The 14925-nt window shown below is 44.6% G+C and overlaps 1 protein-coding gene across 5 annotated transcripts in view; it reads right to left on the bottom strand.

Annotated features, from left to right (window-relative positions):
• Positions 1-85: 85 nt before the first annotated feature.
• Positions 86-14925, bottom strand: part of LOC122120751 (biliverdin reductase A-like) — a 28412-nt gene continuing 13572 nt past the window's right edge. For all 5 annotated transcript variants that reach the window (XM_042694982.1, XM_042694983.1, XM_042694984.1 and 2 more), the window contains 6 exons: positions 12910-13031; positions 10466-10585; positions 8862-8959; positions 5327-5434; positions 3273-3444; positions 86-441 (listed from right to left, as the gene is read on the bottom strand). In XM_042694982.1, coding sequence (XP_042550916.1) covers positions 183-441; positions 3273-3444; positions 5327-5434; positions 8862-8959; positions 10466-10585; positions 12910-13031 — 879 coding nt within the window. In that variant the 3' untranslated portion in view covers positions 86-182. The remainder of the gene's footprint in view (positions 442-3272; positions 3445-5326; positions 5435-8861; positions 8960-10465; positions 10586-12909; positions 13032-14925) is intronic.

Below are 14925 nucleotides of genomic sequence, written 5' to 3'. Positions count from 1 at the left end.
GCTCCACCATAGTAAGTACTTTCCTTGTCTCCACCCCAGGGTTCATCCCCAAATCTCATTCCTACAGCTTGGAATGGCACACATATCCTCTTTCTCCAACATGTTTAATGGTAAGAATGGAGGCAAACAGCTGAGAACATCCCACTGTGATCTGGTGCTGGTGGTGCCCACCACTTCCTCTCCTACTTCTCAGCACGGCAGCACCTCTGGACGGCGTCTGCCAGAGCCAGGCAGTGTAGGACACGCTTCCTTTCTGCAGCCAGTTCCTTCTCAGAGACCTGGCCCAAGAGCTTCTGCACAAACAGATCTTGATCTTTTAGGAAAATGTTCTTGTTGACACCTATATTTGGTATATTTTCCAGAGATCCAGATTTGAAATGGAAGCTTAAGTATCTGTTTCTTTGGAAGCCAGGCCCTTTCTCCTCAATCCAAGATAGCGGACTGCAAAAAGACAAGAGAATCCTCATTTTAAACAGCGCATGGTAGGGAGCAGGTGGGGAAGCTTGCCCATCTTCTGTAGACATGGCCTCACTGTGCACCCAACTTTCTTGCAGCTGTGGCTCAACACATTGGCTTATTGGCTCCAGATGTCCACCACTCCACAAGCCATTGGGGACTGTGTTTCCATCTTTACTGCCATCTGCTCTTGATTTATTTGGCCCAGAATAGCAGAATCTACTCAATAACTTTTGTGGAAGCAAGTTTCTCATTCATGCCTTTTCATTTGTGATGGTTCTGGGGCTTGAACTCAGGTCCCTGACGCTATGTGCTAAAGGTTAGGCTAGTGTTCTACCATTTGAGCCGCAACTGTGAATGTCTTTTTTGGTATTTATTTAGATATAATAGTCTCATGGACTGCCTGCTGGTGCTTCTTTTTTAATATAGTGTCCTCAGAGCTCAGCCTCCTGAATACCAAGAATTACAGAAGCAAGCCACCAGTACCTGGCTAGTCAGTACTTTTTATCTGGAGTTTTTCTGATCCTTCCAGAGGGTTTAGACTTGGAAAACAGGCAATCCAAATACCAACTGCACTTCTGTCAAGCTTCTAGTTCAGTGTAAACATTTCATGAGGAAAATTCTTAGTATTCTTCTCATCACATTCTCAAGACTCAACCCAGTCATGCCAGAAAACACAAACTATTGGGTCAAAAGGAGACTCCTCTGTTTCCATTCAGATACCCACTGGAGTCCACATCAGAGCTCCTGAAAATCAAAGTAAGATGAACATCACTTCTTCAAAGTGTGACTCCCTTTTTCTGGGTTGTTTCTCTCCAGATAGTAGGGAAGAGCTGTGATGTGTGCCTGTGCAATAGTGAGAATGTTTTCCTAGGTAAATTCTGACCTAAAGGAAGGGCCTGGTCCATTCATGTTCTGAGTGTGTACAGCAACTGATGCCACCCAGTCCAACGGAGCCAGGCCGGGGCTCACTGAAGGGGCTCCTCTTTGACATCACTCATGAATATTTACAGATGCAAACATTCGCTCAACAGAGCACTGACATTTCTTTATCCTCTTTGCAGGAAGCTGTCCAGCCACTTCCACACCTGTGTCAGCACCTGTCTGTATGCACTGTGGAGGTGGCAATTTTTGAGCAAGTACTGAAGAACCAGGCATGGCACAGGGCTGCAATCCTCCTCCCACAGCACCCTGAGGACCTAAATACAAGTGTTTTTGTCACTACTTAAGATCCTGGATATCAGCATAAGTTTGGCTTGAACAAAATCTGAATGCATACTTTTACACAATTTAAAAACCAGCCAGTAAATTAGGAGGAACTAGAGTTTGAAACTCTGACTCCCTTGAGATCTGGGGTAGGTGACACATTCCCAGCTGCTAACTGAGGGCTGTGAGGAATTGCAGACAGTATCATGTGGGGTTCATAGTTGTTTTTGTGTGCTTCTGGCATGGCTGGGGAGAATGCACACAGCGTGGGGGCTACAGAAAGGCAACCTGAATGAGGACTACAGAGCCCTATATCAACTAGTGGCTGAATAGGAAATAGCATTGTTCCTTTGCTTGTGGACCTAGTTGGGGAGGCGTTGTAAGCTTAGGAGTGGGGGCCTAGTGCAAGTAGGTCTCTGGGGGTGTGTCTGTCCTGCCCCTTCCTATACTGTGCAGTCTTCTTTGGCTGTATGAGGGATGCTACTGCTCACTCTTGATGCCATGATGTCTGACTCACCACAAGCCTATCACAACCAAGCCTGGACTGAAGAGGCCAGAAGGGAGCCAAAGCATGCCTTTCCTTATTGAAACAACTTTTCTCAGTTATTTGTTACAGACAAGGAAAGTCTAACAGCATCCTTTGGAAGTTTCTTCACTTCTGAGTCTAAGTCTCACTCAGTCAGTATAAAGACTGAGTGAGAAAATGCTTGTAAAAGGCCAGGCCATGCTACTCATGAAGCATTGCCTAATACTGCATTTGTACAGCAGGGATTGAAGGGACAAACCCGGCTTTTCTAGGCATTTGATGGGCAACTTTCATGATCACCCTGTGTTCTCATTCACTCAACTACACTGTCTGAAGGTAACTTAAGGAATTCTGTCCTAAGACAACAGTTATCAGTAACTCTTAATGTGTGATGATAAGCTCCTGACACATGCCATGTTTGAGCTAAAATATCTCATTCTAGCAGAATGGGATAAGCTGGAGGGAGAGAGAAAATAACTGGAAACATGCCAACATGCTCCTCCAAGGCACCATCAGAAGCCAGGACTGCATTCTCTTAGCTAGGATAGCTAAGAGACATTGGATATAAACAAACTTCAGGTAATATAAACAGTCTGGTCTATCTCAGAATGTTTATCATGTCTTCAGATTTGAGGGGTTGCAGAATGTCAAGATGTTCCTCACACCTCCATTTCCTCATCAGTAAAGCTACATGAAGGGAGCTGGGAACAGGGGTGCAGGCCTGGAGTCCCAGTTATTGGGGAGACTGAGGCAGGAGGATCACTTGAGCCAAACGGATCAGGACCCTCCTGGGAAAAGCAGAGAGAAGCCCATCTGTAAAATGAGTACACAAATAAGTAAGTATACAGTAAAGCTTCTATTAGGGACTCACATGACTTTGGCAACATGCTTCAATTCTGTAAGCAACTATTCACTTACTGGACAATGAAGGCAGCAAGATTGGGACTAATTTCTAGTCTTTGGAAGCTGACAGTTCTACTGCAGTGAACACCTGTTTGTGCCACTTGGGGTTTCTCTGTTGTCACCCTTGTGAACAACTGATACATCCCAAAGTCTCCTTTTCATCAGGTTTTTCACAACTTACCATTTGTCCTTGGTCTCCAGATGCACAGTCATTTTCATATACTGCTTCTCCTTTTGCTCTTCCAAAGTGGCAGACACCAGAGAAAGCTCACCAAAGAGGGATACCAGCCACGTCAGGCGAGAGATGCCACTAAATGCAGGAAAGCCAAACTGCTCTTCTTCCAGTGGGCCAGCTGTGGGCAATCACAAATGTTGTTGAGGACTAGGAAGAAGAGAATGCCTGACAAAAGGCAGGGCACAGAGTCCATGGGAGAGCGCATGGACAGAGGGACCTTGCCTTGCCAGATAGCTAAATGTTGACTCACAAAAGCAACTCCCTTTTAGGAGTTATTCAGTTTTAATAGTAAAATGGGACATGCTACTGCCAACAGCACTCAATTCAACCAAAGAGAATGATAAAGAGTTTTAGGCTTTTAGTATGCTTTTAGGTATATTTACATGGGCATATGTCACCACATATGCACATATACACATATCCGTTCTCTTCAATAAATGATTTAAAGTCACCCACAGTCAGGCATAGTGGTGCAAACCTGTAACACCAGATAAGGGACATGGAGACTTTTGCCCAGGCTGACCTGGGAAAAGTTAGTGTGATTCTATCAAAAAAAAAATAAGGCTCTTGGGTTCCAGATACTTGGAAGGGATACAGGGGCAGGAAGATTGCTGAGGCTGGCACCAGGTAAATGTACAAGACCTTATCTGAAAAACAAACAAAATACAGCGAAATGCAAAAAAGCAAGAAGTGCTGAGGTTTGGTTCATGGTAGCAGGAATGAAGTCCTGACTCAATTCCTATCACCACCAAAAAACATCTGGCAAAAGGAGAAGAACCATGATCTGTTAGCCCCTGAAACCCAGATTGTCATCAGCTCCATGTGAAATGGCACACATCATGATATTTTAAAAGGCTGGAGCAAACAGTAATACCTTCCAGCTAGTTCAAGAGTATCAAGCTGATGGAGTGCTAAATGTTTCCTTAAGTCTTCATAAAAGTATACTCAGAAGAGTATAGCTATTAGAATTTCTGCTTGATCATGATCTGAATGTTTACCTCTGTCCTTAGTCCAAATCTGAAAGAGAAGCTTCATACCATTGCATTATGACTGTGATATTAACACTTAAGACAATGAGCATGTTCTATGAAAAGACAAAAAGAAGTTGGAAGCTGGCAGTGCATGTCTATAATTGTAGCTATTTGGAAGAATGAGATCTAAGAATCATGGTTTGAAGCCAGCTGGGTCAGGAAAGTCTGAAACACTCTTATCTTTAGTTAACCACGAGAAAGCCAGAAGTGGAGCTGTGGCATGTGGTGGAGTGCTAGCCTTGAGGGAAGCCAAGGGAGAGCACCCAGACCCTGAGGTCCTGCCCCAGCACAGACACACAGAAAAGTGCTAAATAAACACACATAAAAATTCGTGGAAGCACTGGGACCTAGACAAAGCATCAAACTTAGAAGCAAAATCAGCTCCCTCCAGGCTGCCCACCATCTCCTGTAGTTCATCTCCCCTGAAAATGTTACAGAACAGCTCCTACCAGCTCCTGCCACATAGTGAACTTCCAACCTGGTTCTGTCACATGACTGGTGTGTGAGCTCAATGTCTGTGAGCTTCTATTGCTTTACCTGTACTGAGGATAGAAATTTCCAACTTTACATGACCATTATGTGAGTTTCTGACACTTCAATTGTTATCCTTCTTGTCACAAGTCTCCTACATCATTTTCAAGCATCAGGACAATGAGAATGCATTGTTTTGAAACTCCTAAGGAGATGAAGGATCTTACCACTCATTGAGGTCAAGGATCCTAAAGATCTGCTTTCTCTAATAAAAGCCACTCAGGTGTTCCTGATATCCACATGAGCATCCATCCAACCACGAGAGCAGGTATCTCTATCAGTGTCCTTTCTTACTGTTCATGCTCAAAGAATGACTACCATACAATGAATGATCCAATGTACAATACATGAAATGCTGTGCACCCAGCCAATGTTCCTGTAACTTCACAGGCAAGGAAAGGAGCTGGGGGTTCAATGTGTCTGCAGACTAAAACTGACCTGTGAAGAGAAGGGACCCTTTGAGCAGTTCTTTCCCCAGGACTTCTCTTTTCAGAAATGCAAATTCCTCCATCAAGAGTTCTATGTGCTCTTCATGCAAGACTTTTCCTGTCATGACAAAAACGGAATACACAAGGCAGTTAGGAGCACTGTGCACAGTTGCACATCTTGAGAGGCTTTGTCTGCCTCAGACAGGACAGGACATATGTCCCTTACAAATATTGCCCTTTGCCAGGTGCCAGTGGCTCACATCTGTAATCCTAGCTACTCTGTAGACTGAAATCTGAGGATCAAACTTCTAAGTCATCCCTGGCAGGAAAGTTTGTGCGACTCTTTTCTCCAGTTTTCCACCAAAAACTGGGTTTATGGAGCTGTGGACCAAACTGGTACAGCAGTAGCCTTCAGCACAAAGGCTCAGGGATAGCATTCAGGCACTGAGTGCAAGTGTCAGAAGCAGCATAGAAACAAATACTGCCCTGGGCAGGTGTCTAGGATGTTCCCATCACTCCCTCCCATGTGCCAGACGCCCAGCTCTGGGAGTTCTAGCATGCCAGATTCAGCTACTCCCTCAATATGTCAATTAAAGAGATGTGTGCTAGTGAAGAGCAGTCAGACTTCCTTGACGCTTGTGCCCACAGGAAGAGAGAGCGTAAGAATTTGAGCCTCTTTCCTAGTTTGGCATCTTGTGCTTTCTCCACAGGCATTGGTGCCAGGGCAAACAACTTGCAAGGGGACAACTACTGAGCTCCACCCCTTCTTCCAGTATTCACTCAGTCATGTGTTCCCTCCACAAACAACTACTGAAGGCTACTCTGATGTAGGGCAGGGTACAGCTCTGGGAATACAGAAGTGAAGGAAGTACTTCCAAGACCGAGCTTATTGCTAGAGAAAGAATTTCAACAAAGCACTGTCAGTCCTACACTGATGGTAAGTGCAAGGTGCTTTATTTGTGATTTTTTGTTATAATTGCTGACAAACTCTAGTAAAATAGTAAAGAGAAAGGATTGGTGGTTTAAACTTGACTCAACACCTCAATCCCAAGGCATTCTGCTCTTTTCTAGCTGCCTCCATAGAAGGGCTCATGCAGAATTAAATAAATATAAAACCCGCTGGAGGGCAGCAGGCTTAGGGGAGCAAATGTGGATGTTAAAGTCTGTTGGACGTTAATGGTTATAATGGTTGGTGTGTGATGTGATCTGCCACAAATCATGTAACTTCTCTGAACTGTGGCTTTCTACATATAAGCTAGAGAAAATAGATACTGCTATGTAATTTTTAGATATGATTTATTCTCTCTGCCTGGTCCTGAACATGGCAGAGCAGCCCAGTGGGAAGTATCTGGGCCCTTCCACCCAAGAATGGACTAATGCTTTTCTTTAGCCCTCACAGGATTGAAGTGGCTACTGTGGGGGAGTTCCACCCTTTTCTTTATGAATGTGTCAGCTGGCCTTTCCACATTGCCATGGTACATGGGACAGAAGGAGGCCCTCTCTACATGTTAAATAGAAACAGCTGGTTAATCCTCGAATGCCAGCCTTCACTACTGAGCACAAGTTACCCATATTCAGGAGTTCTGTTACAGCAGGAGCAAGTAAAACCTATTTTAAGAGTTTCTCTGAGAATTAAGCACAGTGCATAAAAGCGTTTTCAGCTGGGTGCTGGTGGCTCACACCTGTAATCCTAGCTACTCAGAAGACTGAGGTCTGATGGTCAAGGTTCAAAGCCAGCCCAGGCAGGAAAGTCCATGAGACTCTTAGCTCCAATAAACCACCAGAAAACCAGAAGTGGTGCTGTGGCTCAAGAGGTTGAATGCTAGCCTTGAGCTGAAGAGCGAGGCAATGCCTAGGCCCAGACTTCAAGCCCCATGACTGACAGACAAATTTTTTTTTTCATATTCTTGACATACAGTGAACATTTCTAAATAGTTGTTACCTTGGTGAAACAGAAACCACACAAAATGCACATAAAGGACAATCAAGTACTCTAATCGGGACACTTTTCTATTGGCAATATAACCAGAAAAGGGTCCTGAGACTAGCTCAGGTGGAAAGTAATTCAATTTTTTCAGTGGAGAAAAGGAATCTTTTTTCTTTTTTTTTTTTGGGGGGGGGGGGGTCCGATCGTGGGGCCTGAACTCTAGGCCTGGGCGCTGCCCCTCAGCTCTTTAGCTCAAGGCTAGCACTCTACCACTTGAGCCACAGCACCACTTCCAGCTTTTTTTTCTGCTTATGTCGTGCTGAGGAATCGAACCCAGGGCCTCATGCATATGCAAGGCAAGCGCTCTACCACTGAGCCACCTTCCCAGCCCGAGAAAAGGAATCTTTTAAGTCCCGGTCATAGTTTACACATTTCCTGCAAATCAAAACAATATTGAGACATTATCTTTCCCCAGTTAGATTGGCCAACAGTTTGAATTTTAACAACAAAAATGCTGGTGGGGATGTGGGGGAAAGGGAACCCTATTGCACTGCTGGTGGAAATGTAAACTAGAGCAACTACTTTGAAAGCAGTCTGGAGGTTCCTTAAAAAACTAAACATAGACCTTCCCTATGACTCAGCCATACCACTCCTAGGCATCTACTCTAAGCATCATGAGCCAGGATATGATAAGGATACCTGTACAATCATGTTCATTGCCACACTATTCAAAACAGCAAAAATAGGGAAACAACCTAGATGCCCCATAATAGAAGAGTGGACCCAAGAAATATGGTACCTAGCTACAATGGAATTTTACACAGTCATTAGAAAGAATAAAATAATGTCATGTGCAAGAAAATGGATGGAACTAGAACAAATCATATTAAGTTAGACAAGCCAAGATCAGAGACAAATGGTGCATGTTCTCCCTGATATGTGGAAATTAGATCTGAAAGGTACGGACTACAAAATACAAAGAATTTTATATGCTCACATAGAGTGGGACCAGAAGAGGATAGTCAGGAGAAAATCACAAAGGTGCAATACCCAAATACCTCTTCATATGTATATGATATACATATTGAAACAAACTCCAAATATATGGAAACAAAGGACTTTTTTCTTAATTTTTTTCTTTTGTTGACTCTGTATTCTTTACCTTATATAAGGTGTATTCACATTCACATCTGTGGGAGGGTGAGGGGAGGGCAGATAATTGGAGGAAAAAGGGTGAAAAAATACAGCAGTGGAGTGCTGCACATTGATGAAAAAAGTGAACTATGCAACTTGTGGGTGGAGATGGGAGGGGGCGGTAATGGAAGAGGAGGAGGGAACAGATGACATTATGCAAAAGCATATGTACTTATTTCTGAATGTATATGAATGTATCCCCATTATATATCACTTCTAAAACACTAAAGTAAACTTGGAAGAAAAAAAGTTTACACATTTCCACGAATCCCTGTGTACTCCAGGTCCCTCCACTATGTAGGAAGAGCAACATGCCTGAAATGGTTTGAGCTTGAAAGTATGGTATAGAGATGCAGTCACACAACTCCTCAGGGCAGAAAGCCTTAATAAGCGGGTCTGTGTGCAGACAGAGAGCATACGTCACCTTTCTTCTCAGCCAGGTCCCACAGTTCCTGAGCAGCTGCCAATGACAGCGCCATGGGGTATTCCACAAGGACATGCTTGCCAGCACTTAGAAACTGCCTTGGAAAAACAAGAAACACAGCAAGAGAACCTTCAAATGAACATCACTCACGGGCTCCTCAAGATGGGGAAGAGGGTGTCGTAAGCACATGAGTCTGTGTGTGAATATATTACCAACCAGGTGGGAGAGAGTCCTGGGAGACATGGTGGAAGACTGAGCTCATAGCGTTTTTGACGACTCTGAGAAAATACCTCTCCAGTTTTAATGCAAATGTTCAATCAGTGTCATTCAGTTATAGACTATTTTACAGTCACTCTGGGAAAAACATATATTCTCAAATAAACTATTTCTTCCACAGTATTAGAAAGACAACAGAGCCCCTGGGCAGTGAGCTGTTTCTGAAACAGTCTGACCAGGTTTATCCTAGTACATTTGAAGTAGGTCCTGAAGCAGGAGAAGGCATTTTCCAGGTTCACTTTTGCCTAACATGCTCTTGGGCATTTTGTGAGCTTTTGCCACTTGCAAATTTTGGTATGCTGGAGGTAGGCTAGGGAGAACAGAGAGCGCGAGAGAGATGGACTTGTAACGTCTCTGTTCACCATACTTTGACAGACCCAAAATGCTGTCCTCACGAGTAGAATGTGATTGTCTTGACACCAGGGTGCAGGCACTTATAAATACCAGGATAACCAGATCACCTTTTCAAGAAAATTTACCCTTGTGCCAGAGAAGTTGAAGGGGACTCAAAGGAAATTTATCCACTTAGAGTTAAAAGGTCTTTCAGGAACAGCATGTTAGTGGTCTCTAGACTTCCTGTGAGAACCCAGAACAGAAACTTCAGCTCAGGGATGCAGTGATGTGTCCAGTCACCTGGGCCCAGGTCTTCCCTGGTACTCCTCCCTCTGTACCAGGCCCACCAAATGCTTACAGTTAGAGGCTGTGCGCTCACCCAGGGGAGATGCACCACTGTGCTTCTCCTGCTCTGCAGCAGGAACATTTCCTGATTTCAACCATACCCCTATTTCCTTATAGACATATGGATAAACATTTCAACATAGAGGAACAACTAAAGAGCCAAAAGAGCTTTTGAAAATGTCTGTGTAATCTTCCCTCCCTTCCATTTTTCAGGAGCTTTAGGGGATCAAACAAACATACAACATTAGCTCTCTAAAATGAGAGATGCTTCTGTTAGGCTTCTCTCCACAGGCTCCAGACCCCATCCTCCATGCTCCCTTTTCCACAGGCCACATGAGCTTCTCAAAAAGCAGCCTTGTTGTGGTCCCAATGAATCCCCAAGGATCCTAGAGCAGGCTCTGAGAACCAACCAGGCAGCGATAGTGGCTGGGCATCCCAGATTCAGCGTGTTGGCCCAGGACCCAGGAGAAAGCCACAAGAGCACACACCATCACAATGTACATCCCCCCTAGTACAGGCCTGACAGCAGTTTCTAAAAATTCCAAAACAACATAAGCCTTCCTTTAACCATGAAAACTCCCTTGCAGGGTGTTAGCTTGCTCGGTGCTTGTTCCATTCACAAGGCAGACTGCCTACAACGAAGAACCCACCTGATGTAGTGCTCATGGCTGGAGCTCTCGCTGCAGATGAAGGCCACCTCAACCTCTTGGCTGGAAAGAGCATCTTCCAAGGGAATCTGCTGCACTTCTGCAATGCTTCCAAGTTTCCGTCTATTTTAGAACAGTGCAGAAATGGCACTCAAAAGCAAGCACCAATAAATGAGTGCCACCCTTCTCCCTTCTTCGCAACAATACCCAGAGACCAGCTTTTGGAAAGGAAGGACTTAATGTTCTCTCTCCCTTATTCAGGGCATTTTCCATTGTGACTTCAGGTAAAGTCATGGGATCTGGACTCGGGTGCCAACACTACCAGTGTCGGTAAGAAGCAGCCAAGGGAGTCTCTGAGTTACTATTTCTCTAAAATAAAAAGAATAATATCCTTTAATGTCACAAGAAGGGGTCTTTGTGGTTGTTTCCAGTTCCAGGCACTTAGTCAAACATGGTTACAAACAATCTAGAGCCAGGAATACTCTGAGTGTGCCAATGCCTACTGAGATCAAGCTCCTTTGCTTACCTCAAGGCCTGGTGACTGTCAAGCAGAGGACAAGCGTCTCTGCCTCCTTCACCATAGAGTCTGTGAGTGACACAGCTTTAGGGGAACAGGGCCAAGGCAGAACCCCAGGGCATGTGACTCCCACAGGGCATAGAAGGGCTCCAGTGACGGGAGAACAAAAGCCATAGCACTGTGTGCCACGCCCTGGTGCTGAGGCTGAATGACAGAGAGCCTCAAGGGACAATGAAGGGACATGGGCAGCCAGCACAGGCTCCAGCCAATCGCAGCCACAGCAGGAGGAGGGCATTTGGGGAAGTCGGCTCCCCAAAGATAATATGCTATGTTTCCTTCCATGGGCCATCAACTCACTACAGGATGTGACTAGGATTAGTGTGTGTCCACTGTATGTTGAAGATATCAAGAACATTAAACAGAAGCATCACCTTCCAGTGACATACAGGGAAGAAGTTGCACATAGGAACACATTTCCCAACACTGGAAAGCTGACGACATGAGGACGGTGTTGAGAAGCAGGGGTTCAAGACTCAGAGAAGACAAAGAATGGTAGCCTAGGGTTTCAGAACAGGATTCCTGGAGGGACAGCAGAAACTAGCCAGTAGGTAATGAGGAACCATGTGGTAACAGCAGGGTGTAAGTTGTGTGGGGACAAGACATTGGCATGAAACACCCATCTTTCTACAGGGTTGCTGGGAGAAGAGAAATTCCACTTTGCCCTTGAGCTCGAGTCTCATCCTGTCAGAGCTTCAGACAGGCATACTCAGGGTGTTCTTGTGTGTGAAGCTCTTGAAGTCTTACAGGAAGAAGCTTGGCAAAGAGCAATTCTAACACTTCTAGATCTCTCTGGGGCCTAAAAGCTCACATTCAATGCTTACATAGGAACCAGATGGTCTGATGAATTATAATATGAAGAGTCTTCAGGGTGAATAACTACAATAGTCAGTGTCACCAGCTAGCTGACAATTAATGCCAGCAAAAAATACTGCACAGAATCAGCTTGGTATGGTGTTTGGTGAGTAATATGTGTTTGTGCATGAGAAAGGTTAGGGAAATGAAGAATCAGAGTGATAGGCTTGGTTTCCTATGAGCTGTAGGAAACAATCTTTAAAGAAAAGTGGGTTTAGCCAGGTGCCAGTGGCTCACGCCTGTAATCCTAGCTACTCAGGAGACTGAGATCTGAGGATCACGGTTCAAAGCCAGCCCAGGCAGGAAAGTCCGTGAGACTCTTATCTCCAATAAACCACCAGAAAACCAGAAGTGGCACTGTGGCTTAAGTGGTAGAGCGCTAGCCTTGAGCTGAAGAGCTGATGGACAGTGCCCAGGCCCAGCGTTCAAGCCCTGCGACTAACAAAAAAAAAAAAGAAGAAGAAGAGAAAAGTAGGTTAAAAGTATCAGTGGGAAGAAAATACACAATATTTAAAAGATGAGCTTTGGAATCATTCAGTCTTATATTCTTAAGTTCTCTAGATTTTTGATCTCTAAAAAACTAATTAACCTTCCTGTGGCTCAGTTTCTTTCTCTTTGACTAGTGGTGTTGACTGAGTATAGAACTCAGAATGACAGAAGTATGTGAATCCTAGGGTTACCATGAGGATGCCGTCTCTGAAAACTGATGGAACAATGAACTCCTCCCACATGCCTCCCAGCCTTTTTCAGACCAAACCCACCTGTATTTGCTGTGTCCCTTCTGTAGCAGATGTACCTGGGGCTAATCTTCCCTGTTCTGTTCTTGGGGTTCCCATTTGCTGTACACCCCAGCTCAAGACCCTCTCCTTTTCACTTTCAAGACCTGCCCAAACCTGAGACCTTGTGGGAAAGAACTGTGTGTGGTTTTCTCCCCTGGGTCAGAAGATGTCCATGTTTTGTTGTGTTATTTTGCACTATGCTTCCTGCAAATTATGGGTACCAAGCTAGTCCATGCCACCTGGACACGAAGCCAATCAGGTTCAGGTAAGCCGAGGAACCTTCTGGATTCTTTAAGTCCCTTATCCTCACGGAGCCAGCTCTGCCAACACCAACAACCACCATACCAAACTTTCTCACGGGCTGAAACATAAGGGACCAAGTTAGGATTGTAAACAGCAATTTAGCAGAGGACAACAAGAAACAAAGGATAGTCAGAGTCCTGATAAACAGGAAGAGCTGTAATTCTACAACACAGGAAGCCTCTGTATCCTGGCTGGACTAAGACTCTCCTGGGCTCAGAGGTGAGTCAGCTCTGTCCAACACATTCTGAAGGGGCTGTGCCTATGTCTTTGTATGAAAAACTTGCCAGATACCTACCTTCAATTGGCTTTCCCTGCCTACTGCCACTTCTCCAATGATGGAGTGTTCTGCTGTAAATCCTGCTACCCAGCCTGAGCTGTGGCCTCTGTCCTCAGTCTACCAGGGACATGAGGATAGGATGAGCTTACAGTTATTCAGTGGTCACAGCTGCTGTATATGATGCTGACAGATAAGAGCACATGGAAAGCAGGATCTATGTGGTTTAAGTCCTTAGCATAGCTTTCCACATTTTAGCCACCATTATGGCCATTCAACTGTAACACCTTAAATATCACCTAAGGGCACTGCTGGAGGCTGCCTGGAAATAGACCACAGGGAATAGCAAGTGCACATTTTAGAATTATGAAACAACTCGATGTCCTTTAAATTTCTATGCATGACTTCCACATAAGCCTCCAACCCAGTTGTGCTTGAATGCTTCTGAGCACAGAAATAGGAATGTCACCTCAGACTTGTCCCTTTCCTTCACCTTTGTGATCTCACCATCTGTGACCCCTGACTTGGCCCTCTTCCTTTGTCCACTGCTCTAGCCTTAGTTCAGATTTGAGATATTCTGAGCATTTTCCTATTACTGACTTCTTATTTTGTTCCATGTGGTCAGAAAACATTCTTTCAATGTTTTAAATCTTTTTAAACATGCAGAGACGTTATTTTTGCATGTGTGCCAGTACTGGGGCTTGAACATAGGGCTTCATGCTCTCCCTCCCTTGGCTTTTTCACTTAAGGCTGGTTCTCTACCATTTGAGCTGATAAATTGAAGAGTCACTCAGATTTCTCTGTCCAGGTGGACTTCAAATGAAGATCCTCAGTTCTCAGGCTCCTGAGTAGCTAGCGTGAGCCACCAATACCCAGTTCTGATATGTGTTTTATGATGTAGGATATGGTTTATCTTGGTGCTATAATTTGTATCTTAAGTGTCTCTCCAAGTTAAGCTTAGGTGTTCTGAATCAACAGGTTAGCAATAGTGGAAGGCAGGGGAACCTTTATGAGGCAGGAGCTAGTGGGAGGCCTTATGGTCATTGGGGATCTGCCTTCAGAACTGCAGGACCCTGGCCTCTCCCTTCTGCCCAGGAGTGAAGGGCTTTCTTGTAAGACATGTATCCTGTTGTGTTGGGCTGCCTTGCCACAGACCTAAAGGCAACAGGGCCAACTGACCATTGACTGGAATCTCCATATTTGAGCCAAAATACACCTTTTTCTGTAGGGACTGATTATCTCAGGCATTTGTTTCAGTAATAGAAATGTGAATAACCTAGTTTGATAATGTTTGGAGCAGACTTGAAAATGTGGTTTTAAAGAAATAAAGAAATAGGTATGGTTTTGAGACAGCAGAAAAGGAACATACCTAATGGGTCACAATGTGATTCAAAGACCAATCATAAGAGTAAATCACAGTCCCAGAGTAAACTTCCTCCCCTCCCCTTGGTCTACAACACACTTGTGTTTGGCACTCCAGACCTAAAAGTAGAGTTCAAAGAAAGTTAGGATTCAGAGCAGATGTTCTACCAACTTAGAGAAAAGCATCTTTATGAGATGAAATGTTTGGGGGAAAAAAGGGGAGTCACTGTAGAACTTTAAAGTGGCACTCTGAAGTGAAGACACTGAAGGTGGCCATGGAAGAGATATTGGGGCAGCAGCAACTTCCTGTCTTTGC

The sequence above is a fragment of the Dipodomys spectabilis genome, unplaced genomic scaffold (genome assembly GCF_019054845.1).
Source record: "Dipodomys spectabilis isolate Male_0828 unplaced genomic scaffold, ASM1905484v1 ptg000178l, whole genome shotgun sequence".
In the NCBI taxonomy this organism is placed as follows: domain Eukaryota; kingdom Metazoa; phylum Chordata; class Mammalia; order Rodentia; family Heteromyidae; genus Dipodomys; species Dipodomys spectabilis.
This window is presented reverse-complemented; position numbering and strand designations above follow the sequence as displayed.